This window comes from Cotesia glomerata, linkage group LG2 (assembly GCF_020080835.1).
Source record: "Cotesia glomerata isolate CgM1 linkage group LG2, MPM_Cglom_v2.3, whole genome shotgun sequence".
Classification (NCBI taxonomy): Eukaryota; Metazoa; Arthropoda; class Insecta; order Hymenoptera; family Braconidae; genus Cotesia; species Cotesia glomerata.
In genome coordinates, this window is record NC_058159.1 from 25593309 (window position 1) to 25607424 (window position 14116).

Genomic DNA, 14116 nt, shown 5'->3' on the forward strand with positions numbered 1-14116 from the left:
AAATAGACTAGCAACCTTGCAGTCACTATGTGACTGCCGTGACTTGTGAACTATAAATAAATAAAATTTTGCTTTATTAAATAATAACTTTTGTTAAATTGCACTGTAATTTTTTAACTATTGACGTTTTTAAAGATGTAAGCTCATCCTGATTTTACAATCATCAAGAGCTTTCATTTGAGTACCCACATGCATTTTTTATATATTTTTCATATATACATATATATAATATATATAAATATATACAATATTGATGTGGGTACTCAAATGAAAGGTCTTGATGAGTGTAATGTCAGGGTGAGCTTATATCTTTAAAAATTTGAATAGTTCACGAGATACAAGGTCATTTATTAATTATGAAGTCATGTCAAGCCTTTTCCAATGATACTAAATTTAACCATAAAAATTCATTTTATCATATAAATACACTGGCCACAAAATTTTGCTTATTCTCTTAATAATATAGATTTATTTTAATATTAATAATTTGACTTAGAACAAGGCAACGAATATCGCTCAAGATGCTGCCAATGAAGCTAAAGCTGCTTCAGATATTCAAAATGCAGCTGCTGCTGAAGCTTCTCGTCAGGTAAAGATCTTTTTTCTTATTTTTCAAAATTTTCTAAGTAATAATATAATTATTAGATTTAATAATTATAGATAAAAGCTCAACTAGCGGACAAAGCTTCATCTGCTGCAAAAACTGCTGAAGCGATATTGATTGGAAAAATGTCTGTTGTAACGCAACTGCAACAAGAAGTAAAAGAAGCTCAAGCTGTTGTTGATGAAGAAGTCGGTTCAATTCGACGAGCTAAGGATTTAGTTAAATCTGCTGTCCTGGCAGCTCAGCAAATTGGTGAAGAAGTAAATCATGAAGAAGACATCTATTAATTATTATTTCTATAAATATTAAATTAATTGACCAATTGTTTTTTTTTCTTTTAGTATAAAACACTGAGTCAATCTTTGAGCACGTTGACAAAAAATGTCGAAGTGTCGGAAGAAGCATCCCAAAGAGCACGACGTGAGCTTATCGAGCAAGAACAACTAGTGAACGATGCACGCCGGCGTCTCCATGAATTGACCAAAAGGACGCGACAAGCGAAACGCGATCTTGAAAATACAAAGATTGCGGTAATGAAGGCCAACGCCGCTGCTAGATTAGCCCAAGAGAATGCCGCGAGGATCAAGTCGCGATTCGCTTCATTCGATAAATCTTAATGGCTTTAGAAAAAAATATCTTGCGATTTGACCTTGTTCTACATTTGTAGAAATCATTTTCTTTAAAGTGCGTAGACTTTGTAGCAATAAAGTGATGAAATAATAATTTATTCTATGTTAATTGTAATGATTACATGATAATTTTTGATACATTTATAAATTCTAATGAGGATGGATAATTATTATTAATTATTTTTATACTTATTGGTTTAGTTGCAAACTTAACTCATTATTTTATAACAATTTGTAAGTGCAACAAGCGTGAGTAATTATTTCCACTTCGCAATCGATTTATTAGTTTGTATCTATGGTAACCAATAGTTGTTGAATTTAGTTTATTTTTTCTGTTTAATTTTTGGTTAGATGAGCCAAAGACATTGTATTTATTAATTTATATACTTAATTATTTATTTAAATAATAAAATGGCGGCTTTAGAGTTGCAAAATCCAAATATTTCTCAGGATGAAGAGATTTATAAATTAATAAAAGATAATTGGAATGAAGACAAGCCTGCAGAGTCTTTGAAAGTTCTCGACCCAGAAGATCCTCTGATGAAACGATTTCAAGAAGCACTCAAAGCTCATCTTGTAAAAATAAATAAAAATTTAACTGAAGAAATCAATGAACTTGTAAGTATTTTATAGAAAATATTTTATTTAAATTACTTTAGATGTATATTTTTATTGCAGAAAGTGACGTGTAAAGAGACAAATAAAAAACGTGAAGAAAAAGGCCTTGAGATGTATCAAGCTCAGCGAGAAATTTCACGCCAACAAACCGCGGTTGAAAAGTACAGAAAGTTATTGGAAGATATAAAACAAAGTCGAGAAGAAAAAGAATGTCATTTAGTTGAGCTGAAAGAAATACGTAACAGAGTACGTAATGAGACTGAAGAAGAAAACCGACGTGCTGAAGAAATGTTGCGGGAAATTGAAAGCACATCGTCACTGTACAAACGTTTTTCAGAGTATGAACAAGAAATATCCGATCGTATGGCTGTGGCTGAAAGAATGTCGCAAAAAGACGCGACTGTTGAAAGAGAAATGATTCGACAGAAACAAGAAGCTGATTATATTTTGTGGAAACTGTCAGAAGAAATTTGGAGACTCGAAAAAGAAATAGATGATTTAAAAAGACAAATTGAGATTAAGAATGAAGAAAAATTAGTTGTTACTCAAACTGTTGCTGACGCGGATGCTGATCTCAGGGGACTTCAGAGAGAGAGAAAGGATTTGATGGATGCCTGGAACAGTGTTATTGCCAGTATTGTACAAAGAGATAAAATATTTGATGAACTGTCTCATGAAAGATTGTAAGTATCAATTTTATTTTTTTTATATATTGATTGCTAATTTTAATTTAATTTAATTTAATGATTTTTTTTTTATTTCAGAACTATGAGAGAATCTTTCAAGACTTTGCTTACTCGAATAGAAAAAGTTAAAAAAGACACTCAAAAAGAAATGGAGAATAATGAAAAGTTAACTGAAATCAAATCAAGACTTGAGGAAGAAGTAAGGTGTATTGATGCTGGTTATGGAGCCCAAAATGATCAAGCTGAAGCTATGCAATACAGAATTGACAAACTTAATAATCAGATTGATTATTATGATACTCAAGTTGGAGCTTTATCTTATGTAAATATTTTATTAATTCATTGATATTTTTATTTATGTTTATTAATAAATTGTAAATATTTTTTTCAGGAATTTCAAGGTCTAAAAAATGAAGAAAAATCTTTAGATCAAGAATTTGATAAATTGGCGCATCAAAAGAAGACTTTGGAGAACGACGTATTAACGAAACTTGAAGATAAAGTAATTCAAGATAAAGCAGTAAGAAGTCTTACTAAAGTACTGCGTGATACTAGAGAGACAGTCAATCAATTGGAATTATCGATGATTCAAACAGAAAATCAGTATGGAAAGAATTTATTAAATTTAGAGCGATTGACTAGCGACGTTTCTTCGCGAAAAGAAGATTTAGAGGAATTAGCACACTCTAATAGTGTTCGAGAAAAAGAATTGGCGGATTTGCAAGGGCAGATAGAAAAGTATAATTCATTGATTGAGCGTAAGCAGAAACAAATAGTTGAGTTGAATAAAAAAATAGACGAGATAAATTTGAAGGAGGGTGGTGGTATCGATATGGCGCCCCAAGATATTAAAATAGCTTCGTTGGAAAAAAGTATTGAGGAGTTTGACGCTAAAAATCAAGAATCTCAACAACAGTGGTTGCGTCAAGAAAGTCTTTTGGTTAGACTGACTCAGGAACAAGATGTTCAGCTCGATGAAATCAATCGTCTGAGTAAACAGATAATGATAATGGAGCAAAAAAATTTAAAACTTGAGCGTCTGCTTGAGAATGAAAAGAAAACGGAAAAGAATATCGACAGACGAATGAATGAACTTCACCAGCGTCTGATCAAGACTAATGCTATTCTTGCAGAACAAAAAGAACTTAAGGATCAATTGCAGGATAAAAATTTTATTACCAAAGATGAATTTACGAAAAAGTTACAAGATGAAGAGACTGAACTTATTAAATTGGAGAATAATATACGTGATTTAGCGGAAGAAAAGTCTTTGCTAGAAGACAAATTACGTGCCGCTCACTCTGAGTATTTGTCGTGGGAGAAAAAAGTTAAAGTTGCTGCTGAGACTTCGAAAGTTATTAAAGAAGAACAGAATCCTGGTGGCGAGGTTGCTGTTATGAAGAGTGAGATACATAAAATGGAAATGAGATTGTCGCATTTGAAAAAAGCACAAGAAAAAATGATTAAAGATATGGAGCACTGTGTTGTTCGTAGAGAAATGATTATGGATTCTGCTTTGGCGAAAGAGCAGAAAAATTCACGGGGAAGTCATAACAAACAGGTCATGTTTGAAAAACGTATGGAAGGACGGAGAATGAAGATTAAACAAATTTCTAAGGTAAAATTTTTGGGTAAATTTTAAATACGGCTATCCCAAAGGTTTAAAATTATTTGTATGATACTTGGCAAGTTTCCTTTCATTAAGCCACTGGACTACGAGCTAGTTAAGTTATGAAGTACGAAAAGGGTTCAACCCTTTGGAGCCTTTGGGATTTAAGTTCAAAGTAATTAACTAATAGCTAGCTAGTAAGTTTGTTGGGAAATACACGTGTGTAACTCTCGATTAATTAAATTAAATTATAACATACAATAATTATCTGCAATTATAAATAATATATAATATTTTTAATTGCAATGGAAAAAAAATTTATTTCAGGAAAATAAATCTCTGGAGAATCAAATCTTGGAATTACAAGCTGAAAAAAATAGACTTGAAATAGAAACTGATGAGAATAAAAAACTATTAAAGGATTATGAAGATGAAATATATGAGATAGATAAACAAATAGCTGAAGCTGAACTTATGAAACATCACGTAAGTGAAAATACTTAAGTAATTAATTATAATTAACTAGTTTTGTTTTAATAACCGGATTTATCATTATAGAAACTTGAATGTCTGGTGAGAAAACAACGTAAAATAGGACTACTGCAAAAAGTCAGGGAGGGAAAATACAAAATGTTTCATAAATCAGAAGCAATATTGAATGACGAACTAGAGCGTCAGAGGATTTTAAATGGTGATCTGATAGAAATAATGGAGCAAACTAGTCGAGATTTTCCTCACCTCAAAGACGATATAAAAAAAATTCTACGAACGTTACAATTATCATAAATTATTTTATTCAAAAGTACTCTTAACAATTATTTATTTTAAAAATATATTTACATATTACGATAACCATTTTACCACATGGTAACTTTTTTTGCCAACTCTCACAAGAGTTAGATTGTTTGGCAAAATATGTATTCCAGGTGTTATAACTTCATTAATATTTGTAACTTTACTATGATTAATATAAAAACCTCCTGCTGGAATAATTCTCGATGCATCATGTTCTGATTTAAAACATTTTATCTTCATAGCGAGTCCGTAGCTCGTGAGGCCTTGTTCATGATATAATTCACTTATTTTGGCACCGACAAACGCATTCATAAGATCGTCTACGTCTAATTTAGATAAAGCTTCTATTGAAGTGTCGTATAAAATTAAAGACGCACGTACGGCTTCGTCTAGACCTTTTTCTGCAAACAAAATAAATATTTTAATCCTCAGTATTTATCAGTTTATAATTAATAATGATACTTACGACCATGAACTAAAAGCGTTACTTGCTCCGCTAAAATTCTCTGCGCGTCTCTTTTACTAGGTGATTTTCTGTGACTATCCATTATACTATTAATCTCTGATATTGGTAAAAAGGTAAATAGTTTTAAGTATTTTTCTACATCAGCATCAGTAGTTCTTATAAAAAATTGATAGAATGTAAAGGGAGAAGACTTTTCTTTAGATAACCAGACAGCATTACCCAGAGATTTACCAAACTTTTTGCCACCTTCAGACGTAATTAGCGGCATTGTAAGCCCGAAAACAGTTTTCTTAGTTGCTTTACTAATCAAATCGTGTCCGGACATAATATTGCCCATTTGATCATTACCACCGACTTGGAAATAACACTTGTACTTATTAAACAAAACCAGCCAATCGTATGCTTGAAATAAAGCGTACGAAAATTCAGTGAAGCTCATTCCAGTCTCAGAATTCAATCTTTCTTGGACTGACGTCCTTCCCATCATTGTACCCATCCTAAAATACTTTCCAATCCCACGGATAAAGTCAATGAGATTTACATTTTTGTACCAGTCTAAATTATTTAATAAAATAACAGGCTTCACAGGATTACGAAAATCTTTGCAGAAATATTGTTCATGATTTTTAAATATCGTCTGAATATTTTTTTTAATCGATTCTACATTTTCTGCCAGAATTTTTGAATTTATTTCGTCTCTTTCCGACGCTCGATGACTCGGGTCTCCAATTAGCCCCGTTGCGCCACCCAGTACGGCTATGGTTTGATGACCAGCTCGCTGCCAGTGAAGTAAGTTCATCAAAACCAACAAATTACCTACATGAAGACTGTCTGCTGTGGGATCAAATCCTGAGTAAACACATTGCGGTTCTCTCATTAAGAGACTTTTAATTTCAGGTCTGCAAAAATATATGAAATTTGTCAGATAATACTTAAAAGTAATTTAATAATATTTATTTATTTAGAAAACGCCAATCGGTAATATACATTCATGGAATTACAATATAAAGAAAATATATAATTTATAATTGCGAAAGAAGCGAAAAAAATAACAATTTCACATTTTAAAGATTTGCAAAAATATATGAAAATGAAGTTAGCCGACATTTCAAAATTTTTAGAAATTTTTTATTGAAAAAATTTCAATTAAACAATTAAAAAAAAATTGTCACATGTAAAAAACTTAAAAAACTTTAAGTGCAATTTTTTTAGAAATATCTTTTTAATTGTAATTTAATTAATAAAAAGAATCAAAAATTTTTACACGTCTTCTAACTTTAGTGTCATAAAAATATTACAGTTTATCCAGTGAGATTTATCAGGATTCTAAGGAGAGACAATTAATTTATTTAAATTGATTAGTCTGATTAATTAGACCCCAAAAAGAGCTTCTTGGCCATGTTTATGTTTATGTATTTAATAATGATTTATGATATAATAAAAACAACTTACGCGCTTGTTGCTGGGAACAAGTCTTGATACATTCCCCTGTCATTGAGAACAAGGATGTTTCTGTTGGAATAAAATCTTTCATTTCTCAGGATTAACTTTCTGGTTGAGTATAACCTTAAAATTTTTTTGGTATTCATTGCGGTGCAATAATTATCAATCACTGTCAATTAAAAAAAAAAATAATAAATTATTTAGTACAGTGATTAACTTGGTAATTATTTTGAAGGCACTGTCAATTAAAAATAATTTACAAATACCTGTACAAAAGTACTTTTTTTCAACCTCTCGGAGCTTATTTTTAAATAATTATATTTTTTCATATAGAACTAGACACAGTAAAATAATTAAGAGTTTTAATGCATCGTGACAGTTATTAATAAGTCATTGAATTAGTTTGTAACAAATATAATGTCACAATAATAAAAATTTATCATTCATCAATTTAACACACGTGTTACTCCATTTCGTCACCATTTCATTTGACGGTTGGCGCTAAAAAAACTAAAAAAAAAAAATCAAATCATAAATAAAATCATAAAAATTATTTTTTTTTACTGATTCTAAAAGTAAAAATAATAATTCTATACAAACGTAAGTATAATGTTAAAATTTATTGAATTATTACTAGCAAAAAATTCTATTTTAGATTCTTGACTCTGAGATTATTTTTAATGAAAAAAAAAAAAAAAAAAAAAAAAAAAAAGTAGTGTAAGAATAGAAAAGCAAGTAATCAACGCAAACTATTTCGTCCAAGCTCTAAAAAAGCACACGGAGATAATAAATAAATAAAAAGGTAAACAAATAAAAATTTATTAAAAAATTTTATAAATATTTAAAATAATAAATTGTTTATAATAATTTTTATATAAACTTTTTATTTTATTTATCATGAATAATTTAATAATTTTAATAAAATTGAATCAAAAAAAAAAATTACTAATTTTATTTTATTAAAAAAAAAATTTTGGAGCAAAATTTAGTTGGAATTATGATTTATAATTACAAGATGTAACAGCAGTTGATAAAAATAATAATAAAATAATTGTTTTGACTAGCGCTGTTCCGGTGGCAGAGACACGAATTACAAGCAGCAGCAGCGAAAAACCAGACCACGGGGACTGCACGCGGACGAGTGAGCCATACGCGTGTGCTGTGCGCGCATATACTCGTGAAATAATTATTTTTTTAAGGATAATACGGAATACATAAAATATTGTGTTTAATTAGTTGAAGAACTTGCATAAAGTTATTCAACATATTGGATTATCGTAAATTAGATAGTGGGTGTGCCGAAAGATTGATAAATATGGCGAACAGCGTAGCACCAGACTCGTGGGAACAACAGGCGGACAGCGCTGACACTACCGCCGACAATACATTTATCGAGGGAAAATTTTCTACTCTAAATGTTAACGCAGCTGAATTTGTGCCTTCATTCTGCATAAACTCATTGCCACCGAGTAATGTCACCAGCAACGAGACAACTAGTAGTGCCAGCACGCCAGTTAACGTTGATAACACCGTGGCAACACCTGAAGCTGCCACGAGTGGTGGTGATACGCCAGTTGACGAATCCACCAGTATCTCCGAAACTAATGTTGCTACAACTACTTTTGTATCGCCAGAAACCCATCATGGTTTGTTTTAAATCATTTTATTTAAATATTATTTTATATTTTTTTTTTTGGAGTATGCAAATTTTTTAATGGAGGACGAAAATATGTTAAGAGAGGCTAGGCATCCAATATCTAACCCCATTTTGCTACACCCCTCTCTGGTAGTACATGATAACCTGACTTGTGCTTGTGATACACAACTCAGCTGGTTTTGTCCAGTTTGTTCTGTTCGATACTCGATAAATCGAATACGTGCTTAGATAACTAAGCTAATACCAAGCTAGAGTAATTTATTTAATTCAAATGAGTAATGAAATATATTCGTAGAATCTTATAATCATCATTATTTTTATATTATTTATCTTGAAGTTTTTATTTATTATTATTATTTTTGTTTATGTTTCTAGCACCACCAGTACCAGCCCTTCCACCGGATCCTGTGGGCAACCGAGTCGAGGAACCTCCTGCTGGAGGAGGACCTCCTCCACCTTCGAACGTCATTGACCCAGAAGCGAGCAACAGCAGTCCGGAACATCAACCAGCTGATTCGTGGGAGGAAGCAGCTGTTGATGGTGATCCTCTCATAACACCAGAAAATGAAGAGGTTAATTTTTATTTCACTCAATATTTTTTTTTTTTTTTTTTTTTTTTTTTTTTTTTTTTCTTCATGTTTGGTTATTATAAAAATATACTAATTGATTTGTATATATAATTAAACTAGGCGGACATTGAAGAAGATGAAGAAATGATTGTAAAGATAACGAAAAAGAAACCAGTTAAAGTAGCAGAAGATACGAAGAGCAAAAAAGAACATGTAAATGTTGTTTTTATCGGTCACGTTGGTACGTTTGCTTAGATATAATTTATATTTTAAAAATTTTTAGATCGTATTACACGGAAAGAACAAGATGACACTGGATATCATCCCAGATTATACTCGGTGATATCTGTGGTGAAAAAAAATTTCAGATGGTTGTTAGAAAAATTCAGATTATAGAGTGTAATCTGGGATAATATCCAGTGTCATCTTGTTCTTTCCGAGTAGAAACGTGTATTTATCTTGATGAAATAATTTAGATGCTGGTAAATCAACAATCGGTGGTCAGATAATGGCACTCACGGGAATGGTAGACAAGAGAACACTCGAAAAATACGAGCGAGAAGCCAAGGAGCGTAGCAGAGAAACGTGGTATCTCAGTTGGGCGTTGGATACCAACCAGGAAGAACGTGAAAAGGGTAAAACGGTAGAAGTCGGCCGAGCGTACTTTGAAACAGAGCGAAAACATTTTACAATATTGGATGCACCGGGTCATAAGAGTTTTGTGCCAAACATGATTGGAGGTGCGGCACAAGCTGATCTTGCTGTACTTGTAATATCTGCGCGAAAAGGTGAATTTGAAACTGGATTTGACAGAGGTGGACAAACGAGAGAACATGCTATGCTTGCTAAAACGGCTGGTGTCAAGCATCTTGTAGTTTTAGTTAATAAAATGGATGATCCAACTGTAGAATGGGATGAGGGCCGATACAACGAGTGCAGGTAATACTTAAAATTAATTATACTATATAATAGATAGAAATTTACAATTATAATTTATTAGATTAGATAGTTATATGATGTTTAATAAAATTTTTCAGAGACAAAATCCTTCCATACCTCCGTAAATTAGGGTTCAACCCGGCGAAAGATCTTACCTTTATGCCTGTGTCAGGTCAATTGGGAATCGGGTTAAAAGATCCGATACCCGAGAGTTTGTGTTTTTGGTACAGCGGGCCACCTTTTATACCTTTCATTGATTCGCTACCATCGCTCAATCGTAAAAGCAACGGACCATTTATCATGCCTATAGTTGACAAGTACAAGGACATGGGTACGGTGGTAATGGGCAAAGTCGAAGCGGGTGAATCTAGAAAAGGTCAAGCTTTATTAGTTATGCCAAACAGGACGGCGGTTATTGTCGATCAGCTGTGGTCGGATGATGAGGAAGTCACGTCTGTTGGTCCCGGTGAAAATGTTAAAATAAAGCTTAAGGGTATTGAAGAGGAAGACGTTAGTCCAGGATTTGTACTTTGCGACGGTAATAATCCAATAACTACTGGTAAAGTCTTTGATGCTCAAGTAGTGATATTGGAGCACAAGAGTATCATTTGCGCGGGCTACAGCGCTGTGATGCATATTCATTGTGCTGCTGAAGAGGTCACGGTTAAAACGTTGCTTTGTCTTGTTGACAAAAAGACTGGGGATAAAAGTAAAACGAGACCTAGGTTTGTTAAGCAAGACCAGGTTGCCATTATGAGAATAGAGTGTGCTGGAGTTATTTGCCTTGAAAAATTTAAACTCTTTCCCCAAATGGGACGATTCACCCTCAGAGACGAAAGTAAGTTTATTTATTTTTCATTTATATCTTTATCTTCTTTTAAAGCTTCTTTAATTTGACTATGCTATACAATTCTGGTTGTTAGATTTAAATATAAATAATTTTGTTTTTTTTTTTTTTTTTATTAATTACAGATAAAACTATTGCCATCGGCAAAGTGCTAAAGGTTGTCGAGTAAATTTGCTCAACGTCATCGATCGTTAGTGCCGGTCGAAGGCAATAGCGGAAGTGTACACGCAACGACGCAGCGAGCCGCGTACAAGATGATATGCGAGATAAATAAGAATATTACTACTAAAACGGAAAGAAAAAGAAAATAATAAGATTATTATATTAATAAATAAAAATAAAAATATAAAAAGATGAAAATGGACAAGATAATGATGATGAAGAAAAAGACGATCGGGATGAAAATAAATATGAGATAGTAATATACATTAAAGACAAAAAAATAACTCCGGGATCCAATTGCGTAGTTGGTTCGATTTTATAATAATAATTCGGCAACGTGATACCGGCCTCTCAATCCTAGGCACTTTTTTACACTTATTTACATAAAACGCAAATATTATTCGTAAACATGCCGGTCTCCACACATTAACTTCATAAATAATGTTTTTCATTTTATTTGTTATTATTTTTGTTCGGTTCATTTTAAATAACTTTAGTTGGTTTCCATTTTTCAACGATCGCAGATACGAGTAGAATACAATTTAAGCGTATAGTGGTTACGCACCTGGCAGTCTTCAATTTAGATCACAAGTACGGTTTAATAATAATGATGAGAGAGAAAAAAGTAAACAATAAAACAAAATTAAACAAGTGTACATACGTCTTGTTTGAAGTAACTTACGATGGACACGAGGGTCATTGGCCTCTGCCGCGACGCTAGGTATTCATTTTTACCTTCTTTTTTTTTTTTTCCTTCTCTCGCTCTTCGTTCTTCACTCCGGTGTCGCGGTCCTCTCACGCGATCCTCGTGTAAAGTACACGCACTTGTGCTTACACTAGTGACTGAAAAACTAAGTTTAATAAGAGGAAAATCATAAAATAGAAAAACGTTTAAAATATCTTTTTTTTTTTTTAAATATATATTGAAAATTATTGCATTAATTATGTCAATATTTAATTATAATTAACAATTGAATATAATACTGAAAAGACGGCCACATGCGTTCAACTGCGCTTAATTTTTATATATACACAAATGCATGTAGTTATGTATATAAATATTATCTGTATTGATACACGTATATACATAATAATTAATTACTGTTACACGGCTATTATATTAATGTTTTAATATTAATGTTTGTAATAGTTACAAGTGAGTTTTATTCTTTAATAATTATCAATTATTAATCGTTCAAATTAAGGAGATAAAATTATGTAAACAGTTGATCTAAAATTATTAAGAAATTATTGTTTTCTTTTTCTTTGTTCAATGTGAATTTTTTTTTTTTTTTTTTTAATAGTAAAAATTAACACTCGCTCAAGCGTGATTTAATTCAAATGGTATAGAGTAAATAATATTTAACAGATGTGAAAAGAGGAGAGAGTAAATAATGAGGATAAAGAGTTATTATTATTAATAATATTAATATTATTATTACTATTATCAATATTATTATTGATTTTATTCTTATTGCTAATAATTAATGATCTAGTGGGTACGAGGTGTAAGTAATAAATATAAATCAGAAAAAAATTAATTTTTTCATTTAAAAAAAATAAAAGTTTAATTAATAAATAAACTTTGGTGGGAGAAAATACTAAATAGTGTTAAACGATAATTATAATTATTATTATTGCTATTGTACTGTTTATTATTTTATTGCCATTAAAAACGAGTTTACGATAATATTGAATTATATTATTTTATTTAATTTTAATTTTAATTTTTTTAATAGACTGAACCATGGCCGGGGTTCTTTTGTACGTTTTTATAATTTTAATAAACTGGGTTGTTTATATGCGTTGAATAATTTTTATGTTATGCTTCGCTTGATTATAAAACAAAAAACAGGATAAATAATAGAAAGATCAGGCCTCAGATTGTTTTTTGATTTGATAATGAACGTTGAATAAAAAATAGTAAACAAAATGGAAAAAAAAAAAAAAAAAAGTAAGTAATAGATAAGGACGCTTGTTCACGCGACTTTAGTCGATGCTAAATAAAACTAAAATTTTATTAAAAATAAAGCCATAAATTGAAAAAGAAAAAAAAACTGCAATGTCTCGCGAGCGAGAGAGTTTTGTGAAATAATGATAAATAATAAAATTAAAAAGAATGATATTTTACTTGGAATTAAAGTGCTTTTTAGCAGCAAATGGTTGAAATTAAATGCAAAAGTTATTACTGACAGATATAAATTAATAGAAGGAAAATGGTGAACTTAAAAATTAATAATTAAATAAATTTGGAACATGTTTTTTCAGTATGAAATAAAAAAGCTGACGATTAGTGGTATTGTATTTGTAAAAAAAAAGTAAGGATCGGCAACGACCCCATTGTTATTATTAATTATTAATTAATAAGCTAGTAATATAACGATTATAAGGTAATAAAATAAATTATTAAAATTAATGAATTAAAATAATAATATTAATAATAATAAAGAAAAAGATAACACAGAAAGTTGCGATGGTAGATCACGTATCATAGTGCGTGGAATTTTAAAGAAATTATTCAAATCAATAGTGATTATGAAAAAAAAAATAATTAAACTAAAGCTAAAATTGATAAATGGATAAATAATAATAATAATATTAATTATAATAAAAAATAAAAATTGATAAGAGTAGATTGTCCAAGAGGCTTAGCGTGAACCACGTAACCCATCGCGGTCACATTCATATTTTTATATTATATATCACATGCGCCATCATTTTTAATTATTATTAATTACGATCAAAGCTGGCCGATAGATATATGGACGAATAAATAAATAAATAAATAAATTTCCTTTATACATTGTGGGCATAAAATAAGAGTTGATTAACTTTATTTAAAGTATAAGTATTGAAGAAATAAATTTATCAATGAACCAATTTATAATTAATGAAACTAATTCCGCTTGTTATTATATTGCAAACACGCGATTAATTACCATCAGTAATTGTAATTAATTATTATTATTTTGATATTTGTTTAATGTTTTTCTTTCATTAATATTCATTAAGTGGTATTTTTGCGCGTTTAAAAGTGCGTGTGTTACTCTTAAAAAATTCAGTACTTCAAAGTTATAATTTCATTATTATTT

The 14116-nt window shown here is 30.5% G+C and overlaps 4 protein-coding genes across 4 annotated transcripts; 3 read left to right on the forward strand and 1 right to left on the reverse strand.

Moving 5' to 3' along the window:
* Positions 1-356: 356 nt before the first annotated feature.
* LOC123259083 lies at positions 357-1356 on the forward strand. Its single transcript, XM_044719350.1, has 4 exons — positions 357-371; positions 497-589; positions 661-864; positions 946-1356. The coding sequence occupies exons 1-4, from the start codon at positions 357-359 to the stop codon at positions 1219-1221; spliced, it is 588 nt and encodes a 195-aa protein (XP_044575285.1). The 3' UTR covers positions 1222-1356.
* A 99-nt stretch (positions 1357-1455) lies between these two features.
* On the forward strand, positions 1456-4932 carry LOC123275504 (coiled-coil domain-containing protein 40-like). Its single transcript, XM_044743656.1, has 6 exons — positions 1456-1851; positions 1912-2534; positions 2616-2859; positions 2929-4155; positions 4474-4632; positions 4705-4932. The coding sequence occupies exons 1-6, from the start codon at positions 1645-1647 to the stop codon at positions 4930-4932; spliced, it is 2688 nt and encodes an 895-aa protein (XP_044599591.1). The 5' UTR covers positions 1456-1644.
* Positions 4918-7356, reverse strand: LOC123275506 (tyrosine--tRNA ligase, mitochondrial). The gene is made up of 4 exons (XM_044743658.1): positions 7117-7356; positions 6860-7019; positions 5408-6306; positions 4918-5342 (listed from the first exon to the last, which is right to left on the reverse strand). The coding sequence occupies exons 2-4, from the start codon at positions 6994-6996 to the stop codon at positions 4990-4992; spliced, it is 1389 nt and encodes a 462-aa protein (XP_044599593.1). The 5' UTR covers positions 6997-7019; positions 7117-7356; the 3' UTR covers positions 4918-4989.
* Positions 7357-7957: 601 nt separating this feature from the next.
* On the forward strand, positions 7958-11932 carry LOC123275505 (eukaryotic peptide chain release factor GTP-binding subunit ERF3A). The gene is made up of 6 exons (XM_044743657.1): positions 7958-8496; positions 8883-9079; positions 9197-9317; positions 9553-10015; positions 10114-10853; positions 10988-11932. Exons 1-6 carry the CDS (start codon positions 8166-8168, stop codon positions 11029-11031), a joined length of 1896 nt encoding a protein of 631 aa, XP_044599592.1. The 5' UTR covers positions 7958-8165; the 3' UTR covers positions 11032-11932.
* Positions 11933-14116: the final 2184 nt, after the last annotated feature.